Source organism: Gadus morhua, chromosome 3 (assembly GCF_902167405.1).
Source record: "Gadus morhua chromosome 3, gadMor3.0, whole genome shotgun sequence".
NCBI classification, from domain to species: Eukaryota; Metazoa; Chordata; class Actinopteri; order Gadiformes; family Gadidae; genus Gadus; species Gadus morhua.
The window spans coordinates 29,755,159-29,763,677 of record NC_044050.1 but is presented as its reverse complement, the minus strand read 5'-3'; the positions used below and the strand labels follow the sequence as shown (position 1 = coordinate 29,763,677).

At 54.8% G+C, this 8,519-nt stretch overlaps 1 protein-coding gene across 3 annotated transcripts in view; it reads right to left on the bottom strand.

Annotated features, from left to right (window-relative positions):
- Position 1: 1 nt before the first annotated feature.
- zgc:175214 (RING-H2_RNF24_like domain-containing protein) overlaps positions 2 to 8,519 on the bottom strand; it is a 10,769-nt gene continuing 2,251 nt past the window's right edge. For 2 of the 3 annotated variants that reach the window (XM_030352799.1, XM_030352796.1), the window contains exons 3-7: positions 7,244 to 7,406; positions 6,958 to 7,000; positions 3,832 to 3,873; positions 1,958 to 2,040; positions 2 to 1,146 (exon numbers count right to left, since the gene is read on the bottom strand). In XM_030352799.1, coding sequence (XP_030208659.1) covers positions 1,020 to 1,146; positions 1,958 to 2,040; positions 3,832 to 3,873; positions 6,958 to 7,000; positions 7,244 to 7,380 — 432 coding nt within the window. In that variant the 5' untranslated portion in view covers positions 7,381 to 7,406 and the 3' untranslated portion in view covers positions 2 to 1,019. Of the gene's footprint in view, positions 1,147 to 1,957; positions 2,041 to 3,831; positions 3,874 to 6,957; positions 7,001 to 7,243; positions 7,407 to 7,806; positions 7,825 to 8,519 lie in introns of all 3 variants that reach the window. The other variant, XM_030352797.1, reaches the window with a different exon arrangement.

Sequence of the window (8,519 nt, the reverse complement as noted above, 5' to 3'; positions counted from 1 at the left end):
GTTTTGTTGTTTCCTCTATCATTGCAATGACATGACTTTTTATTTTTAAAAGCAACAAGTACAAAATAACAATATATATTTATAAGGACACGTTTACGTACGGTAACACACGCGAATGCAAGACTAACACGCAATCGGCCTCTCTGAAGTAAACGAACGTAGCGAGAGCGAGACTTCTACACCGGCCTGGAGAATCTACTGCTGACATCACACACTCCTACTCCTCCACCTCCTCCTCCACCTCCTTCCCCCTACTCCTCCTTCTTCCTCCTCCTCCTTCTTCCTCCTCCACCTGCTTCCTCCTCCTGCTCCTCTTCCTCGTTGGCAGTATTGAGAGGATGTCCGTATGTGGCACGAAGTGAAGAGGGTAAATGAAAGGTTTGTGCTGGCTGATGTTAAAGCGTGACGTGACGTCGCCACAGTGAAAACCCGCCTTTTCCTTTGTTCTGGTGACATCACAAGTGGGCGTGACCACCTAGATGGATGGACGAGCGGCAACATCTGCCGCTGGGTAGGCTGGTAGGCTGATTCAGCGTACGTTTAGCTAGACACGCCCACTTGTGATAAAGCACAGATGTACAGGCTTGTGACGGCTGATCACACTCACACCTGGTGGCGTCATACCACTTCTTTAACCCCCCCCCCCCCCACAGTCCTATATCCCCCCCACCCCTCTCCCTACAGGTCCTGTTGGGTTGTCCCAACGATACTCCAAGTCCATCACTGGGACGAGATCCACAACCCTCTCCTCCCAGTCCATCAATGTCTTTTGTGTATTTGGTCAATGAAGGTAAAGTCCAGGAGGGCGTGTCCGTATCTGGGGTCACCATGGAGACCAGCGCTAAGAGGTGCCACTCGATCCAATCAACAAAGATAAATCCAGAAGATGTAAAGCATCTCATCTGGAATCATTAGAATGCTCCTGTTCTTAAGAGGCGGAGCCTGGTCCTGGTGGCTACGCCCCCTCCTCCCCTGATTGGTCTACACCTCCTACGGTCCAGGGGCCCCTCCGGATTGGTCTAGACCTCCTCCGGGTCCAGGGGCCCGTCCTGATTGGCCTCCGGTGGGGGCTCCGGCTGCAGGCGGAGGATGGGCTTGTTGCACATCGGACACACGCTGCGGATCTCCAGCCACTTCAGTAAGCACCTGCAGGGACAGACCGGGGCTTAGAGACAACACTTAGAGACAGTCCAGGGCTTAGAGACAACACTTAGAGACAGTCCGGGGCTTAGAGACAACACTTAGAGACAGTCCAGGGCTTAGAGACAACACTTAGAGACAGACGGGGGCTTAGAGACAACACTTAGAGACAGTCCAGGGCTTAGAGACAACACTTAGAGACAGTCCGGGGTTTAGAGACAACACTTAGAGACAGTCCGGGGCTTAGAGACAACACTTAGAGACAGTCCGGGGCTTAGAGACAGTCCGGGGCTTAGAGACAACACTTAGAGACAGTCCGGGGCTTAGAGACAACACTTAGAGACAGACCGGGGCTTAGAGACAACACTTAGAGACAGTCCGGGGCTTAGAGACAACACTTAGAGACAGTCCAGGGCTTAGAGACAGCACTCTGGATTAGAGTGGCACTTAAACTCGTTTTATATACATGCTCCCATTAGCGCCCTCTGGTGGCGGCAGTTGTGGCTGCGCTTCTGAATGACGTCAAGATGTTATTTACTTACTTCAAATTATATAAACTATACTAACTACAAAGTATGATCACAGCTGGCGTGCTTTTGGAATAGTTTCTCATTAAATATTGAGGCCACGAAGCACCAGGCACACATGAGAAGCATTTGCTTGCTCATTTGTTTAATTTAAATGTTACCCAAAGCAGAAGGATTAGCGAAGCGACAACTGGTCACCCTGCTGGAAAACCAGGGCAGGGCATTCCCGTCGCAGCTGAGATTCCTTATTTTTCCTTATTGATAGGAAACCACAGATTTGCGTCACTTACTTCTTGTGGAAGGCGTGCGAACAGGGACAGACGCCCAGCTCATCCCGGGTCCTAAACTCCTCCAGACACACCGCGCACGTTTGCTGCGAACAAACATCCTGTTTAGTGTCCGAGTTCTTCTGTATTTCGCTCCTTTCTGTGTCACCGGGCGTGCAGAGGAAACCACCGGATGGTTTCCGGTGTTATTCATGAAATAGTGAATCATTATTGTAGTGTGATGATGGCAGCCATCACCTAACCCTTTTCTTTATATATATATATATATATATATATATATATATATATATATATATATATATATATATATATATATATATATACACATACACATACACATACACATATACACATATACATATACATATACATATACATACATATACACACACACACACACACACACACACACACACACACACACACACACACACACACACACACAATAAAAAAAATATTTTAACGATGCTGAGAACTATCAGCATATATAGTCCAATCATGTTTTTTTCTCTCACTAAAAAGGCTTACTAGTATCGACAAATGAAAGAAAAACTAACGCTTGCTGACGACTTGGCACTTTTCAATCTATGATGAGTGTGTGTGTGTGTTACATTCTCAAACACACACACATCATAGAATGAGAAACGTCCAGTCTTCAACTTCTGTCTCTTTCTCCCTCCCCTGGTTCGGTTAATACCGTGGGTCACGCTTTCACACGCAGATACAGCGGGAAATGACCGCAACAGGACAACTACGACTCAAGTGGGTCCTCTGAGTGTACGTGTGTGTGTGTGTGTGACACTCGCATGAACAAAACTCCTACGCTCTTATCAACAAAAGGAATGGAGGAAGTCAGACGCCCTTTAAAAGTACGTTGACATTTACATTTAGGGGTTCAGCAGACGCTTTTATCCAGACTTACAATAAGTCAAATTGTCTGAATTATAATAATGTGTCTACAGTAAGGATGTTCATAGAACCAAGTGCCAAGCACTAACCATCACTAGGTTAACCCATTCCCCGTCCACAACACAGATAGCCAGGGTAAGGTGATACACAATACTAAGTACTGTTTTAAGGACGTACAACACACATACAACACACATACAATACACATACAACACACATACAACACACAATAAGGGCGTAAGACTGGTGTGTTGGGGGGGGTCCAGGTGAACTCTGAACAGGTACAAACACCTGAGTCCCTCCCAGCGGCAGGGGGGGAGACGGACCACTCACCCCCAGGAGGGGGGAGACGGACCACTCACCCCCAGGAGGGGGGAGACGGGCCACTCACCACCAGGAGGGGGGAGACGGGCCACTCACCACCAGGAGGGGGGAGACGGACCACTCACCCCCAGGAGGGGGGAGACGGGCCACTCACCCCCAGGAGGGGGGAGGGGGGCCACTCATCACCAGGAGGGGGGAGGGGGGCCACTCATCACCAGGAGGAGGACTAGAGGAGGGGGGACTAGAGGAGGGGGGAGACGGGCCACTCACCCCCAGGAGGAGGACTAGAGGAGGGGGGAGACGGGCCACTCACCACCAGGAGGGGGGAGACGGGCCACTCACCCCCAGGAGGGGGGAGGGGGGCCACTCACCCCCAGGAGGGGGGAGACGGACCACTCACCCCCAGGAGGGGGGAGGGGGGCCACTCACCCCCAGGAGGAGGACTAGAGGAGGGGGGAGACGGGCCACTCACCACCAGGAGGGGGGAGACGGGCCACTCACCCCCAGGAGGGGGGAGACGGGCCACTCACCACCAGGAGGGGGGAGACGGGCCACTCACCACCAGGAGGGGGGAGGGGGGCCACTCACCCCCAGGAGGAGGACTAGAGGAGGGGGGACTAGAGGAGGGGGAGACGGCCACTCACCCCCAGTAGGCTCAGCTTCTTGCCTGCTCCTTTCAGCACCACCTGGTCAGGGAGAGGGACAGAGTGTCAGGGAGGTGTCGGGGTGCTCGCTGGGTGCTGTACGGAGGTGTCGGGGTGCTCGCTGGGTGCTGTACGGAGGTGTCGGGGTGCTCGCTGGGTGCTGTACGGAGGTGTCGGGGTGCTCGCTGGGTGCTGTACGGAGGTGTCGGGGTGCTCGCTGGGTGCTGTACGGAGGTGTCGGGGTGCTCGCTGGGTGCTGTACGGAGTGCTCGCTGGGTGCTGTACGGAGGTGTCGGGGTGCTCGCTGGGTGCTGTACGGAGGTGTCGGGGTGCTCGCTGGGTGCTGTACGGAGGTGTCGGGGTGCTCGCTGGGTGCTGTACGGAGGTGTCGGGGTGCTGCTTTAATGCTGAGTCACAGTGGGCGGGGCCAAACACTTCAGACATGTCCCCGTGTCGGGACCACTCTACTAGGGGTGGGACAGGATGTCCATGGCGATATATCGTCAACCTTCTTTGTGCAATACAACAATCGATACGCTGGCGCCAAATATTAACATCCTTTTCAATTTTTTGGAAAATCTGCCTCTTGTGACATCACAAGTGGGCGTGCCCTCTTGTGACATCACAAGTGGGCACGCCCACTTAGCTGTGAGCTGGAAAGAAGAGGCCGATTTTCAAAAGGGCTTCTAAGGGCTCATCACACACAATGCCCCCCTAAGACGGGACAGCATTTAACCTTTTCACGGTCATCTGTGTGGCGATGGTATCGGTATGTGGGCCGTGCGTCGTGTAGCCTAGCGTAGCGTAGCCTAGCGTAGCCTAGCGTAGCGTCTGCCAACTGAGCGGGAAAAGAAAACCGAGCGGAATAGAGTTTGTGATAAACACCGCATTAGAGGAGGGGGGGGGGGGAGGAGTAGTGGAGTAGAGGAGGGAGGAGTAGAGGAGTAGTGGAGGGAGGAGTAGAGGAGGGAGGAGTAGAGGAGGGAGGAGTAGAGGAGGGAGGAGTAGAGGAGTAGAGGAGTAGAGGAGGGAGGAGTAGAGGAGGGAGGAGTAGAGGAGGGAGGAGTAGAGGAGTAGAGGAGGGTGGAGTAGAGGAGGGAGGAGTAGAGGAGGGAGGAGTAGAGGAGGGAGGAGGGAGGAGTAGAGGAGTAGAGGAGGGAGGAGTAGAGGAGGGAGGAGTAGAGGAGTAGAGGAGGGAGGAGTAGAGGAGTAGAGGAGTGAGGAGTAGAGGAGTAGAGGAGGGAGGAGTAGAGGAGGGAGGAGTAGAGGAGGGAGGAGTAGAGGAGTAGAGGAGGGAGGAGTAGAGGAGGGAGGAGTAGAGGAGGGAGGAGGGAGGAGTAGAGGAGGGAGGAGGGAGGAGTAGTGGAGGGAGGAGTAGTGGAGGGAGGAGTAGAGGAGGGAGGAGTAGTGGAGGGAGGAGTAGAGGAGGGAGGAGTAGAGGAGGGAGGAGTAGAGGAGTAGAGGAGGGAGGAGTAGTGGAGGGAGGAGTAGAGGAGGGAGGAGTAGAGGAGTAGAGGAGTAGAGGAGGGAGGAGTAGAGGAGGGAGGAGTAGAGGAGGGAGGAGTAGAGGAGGGAGGAGTAGTGGAGGGAGGAGTAGAGGAGGGAGGAGTAGAGGAGGGAGGAGTAGTGGAGGGAGGAGTAGTGGAGTAGTGGAGTAGAGGAGTAGAGGAGTGAGGAGTAGTGGAGTAGTGGAGGGAGGAGTAGAGGAGGGAGGAGTAGAGGAGTGAGGAGTAGAGGAGTGAGGAGTAGAGGAGGGAGGAGTAGAGGAGGGAGGAGTAGAGGAGTAGAGGAGGGAGGAGTAGTGGAGTAGAGGAGGGAGGAGGGAGGAGTAGAGGAGGGAGGAGTAGTGGAGGGAGGAGTAGAGGAGGGAGGAGTAGAGGAGGGAGGAGTAGAGGAGTAGAGGAAGGAGGAGTAGAGGAGTAGAGGAGGGAGGAGTAGAGGAGGGAGGAGTAGAGGAGTAGTGGAGGGAGGAGTAGAGGAGGGAGGAGTAGAGGAGTAGAGGAGGGAGGAGTAGAGGAGGGAGGAGTAGAGGAGTAGAGGAGGGAGGAGTAGAGGAGTAGAGGAGGGAGGAGTAGAGGAGGGAGGAGTAGAGGAGGGAGGAGTAGTGGAGGGAGGAGTAGAGGAGGGAGGAGTAGAGGAGTAGAGGAGGGAGGAGTAGTGGAGGGAGGAGTAGTGGAGTAGTGGAGTAGAGGAGTAGAGGAGTGAGGAGTAGTGGAGTAGTGGAGGGAGGAGTAGAGGAGGGAGGAGTAGAGGAGGGAGGAGTAGAGGAGGGAGGAGTAGTGGAGGGAGGAGTAGAGGAGGGAGGAGTAGAGGAGGGAGGAGTAGAGGAGTAGAGGAGGAGGGAGGAGTAGTGGAGTAGAGGAGGGAGGAGTAGAGGAGGGAGGAGTAGTGGAGGGAGGAGTAGAGGAGGGAGGAGTAGAGGAGGGGGGAGTAGAGGAGTAGAGGAGTAGAGGAGTAGAGGAAGGAGGAGTAGAGGAGGGAGGAGGGAGGAGTAGAGGAGGGAGGAGTAGAGGAGTAGAGGAGGGAGGAGTAGAGGAGTAGAGGAGGGAGGAGTAGAGGAGGGAGGAGTAGAGGAGGGAGGAGTAGAGGAGTAGAGGAGGGAGGAGTAGTGGAGTAGAGGAGTAGAGGAGGGAGGAGTAGTGGAGTAGAGGAGGGAGGAGTAGAGGAGGGAGGAGTAGAGGACTAGAGGAGGGAGGAGTAGAGGAGGGAGGAGTAGAGGAGTAGAGGAGGGAGGAGTAGAGGAGTAGAGGAGTAGAGGAAGGAGGAGTAGAGGAGGGAGGAGTAGAGGAGTAGAGGAGGGTGGAGTAGAGGAGGGAGGAGTAGAAGAGGAGTAGAGGAGGGAGGAGTAGAGGAGGGAGGAGTAGAGGAGTAGTGGAGGGAGGAGTAGTGGAGGGAGGAGTAGAGGAGGGAGGAGGAGGGAGGAGTAGAGGAGGGAGGAGTAGAGGAGGTCAAGGTTGTCCCGGCGGCGCGGTTTAACGTTTCTCCTCCCGGTGTAACGGTTCTCCCGGTGTAACGGTTCTCTCGGTGTAACGGTTCTCTCGGTGTAACGGTTCTCTCGGTGTAACGGTTCTCCCGGTGTAACGTTTAACCGGCTACTTGGTGTGAGTCGTTGCCGCGACGACGTACCTCATTGTAGCTGAACTGCTCCCTGGGCCCCTGCTGCTTCAACCTGGGGGGGGGGGGAGAGAGACATAGGGATGGATGAGAGAGAGAGAGAGAGAGAGAGAGAGAGAGAGAGAGGGAGAGGGAGAGGGAGAGAGAGAGAGAGAGGGAGAGGGAGAGGGGGAGAGGGAGAGGGAGAGGGAGAGGGAGAGAGAGAGAGGGAGAGAATATTTCTCCCCCACCTGAAGAAGTAGCTCCCAAACTGAAGATGTAGCCCCCCCCACCTGGAGATGAAGCCCCCCCCCCCCACCTGAAGATGTAGCAGCAGAAGATGAGGCTGAGCATGAAGACGAAGAGTCCGATCCCGAGCACGATGACGTAGACGTTGAGGGGGAGGTGGTACGACGGGAAGACAGGCTCCGACGGGAAGATAGGCTCCGACGTCATCCTAAACACACTACCACACAGACAGCCTGGGGGGAGTGAGACAGGGAGAGTGAGACACTACCACACAGACAGCCTGGGGGGAGTGAGACAGGGAGAGTGAGACACTACCACACAGACAGCCTGGGGGGAGTGAGACAGGGAGAGTGAGACACTACCACACAGACAGCCTGGGGGGAGTGAGACAGGGAGAGTGAGACACTACCACACAGACAGCCTGGGGGGAGTGAGACAGGGAGAGTGAGACACTACCACACAGACAGCCTGGGGGGAGTGAGACAGGGAGAGTGAGACACTACCACACAGACAGCCTGGGGGGAGTGAGACAGGGAGAGTGAGACACTACCACACAGACAGCCTGGGGGGAGTGAGACAGGGAGAGTGAGACACTACCACAAAGTCACCTAGGAGTGAGACAGGGAGAGTTAGACACTACCACACAGACAGCCTGGGGGGAGTGAGACAGGGAGAGTGAGACACTACCACACAGACACCTAGGAGTGAGACAGGGAGAGTGAGACACTACCACACAGACAGCCTGGGGGGAGTGAGACAGGGAGAGTGAGACACTACCACACAGACAGCCTGGGGGGAGCGAGACAGGGAGAGTGAGACACTACCACACAGACACCTGGGAGTGAGACAGGGAGAGTGAGACACTACCACACAGACAGCCTGGGGGGAGTGAGACAGGGGGAGTGAGACACTACCACACAGACGGCCTGGAGAGTGAGACAGGGAGAGTGAGACACTACCACACAGACACCTGGGAGTGAGACAGGGAGAGTGAGACACTACCACACAGACATCTTGCTGGGAGTGAGACAAAGGGACAGACAGCTGGAGACACGGGGAGTGAGAAACGCAGAGACACATTCATGCACACATTCACACACTGACGGCGGATTCGACCACGCAGGGCGACAGCCAGCTGGTCAGGAGCAGTCAGGGTGAGGCGTCTCGCTCAGGGACACCTCCACACTGTGGCTCAGGAGGCAGAGCGGGTTGTGTGAATGGATGAATGTGAGGCAGTATTGTAAAGCGCTTTGAGTGGTGGTTTGTGATTGGCTACGTTGTTTTGAAGTGGACGAACCAAAATAAATGCAGTGAAAGGATAAACCGTTGTAAAAGAGAGATGAGAT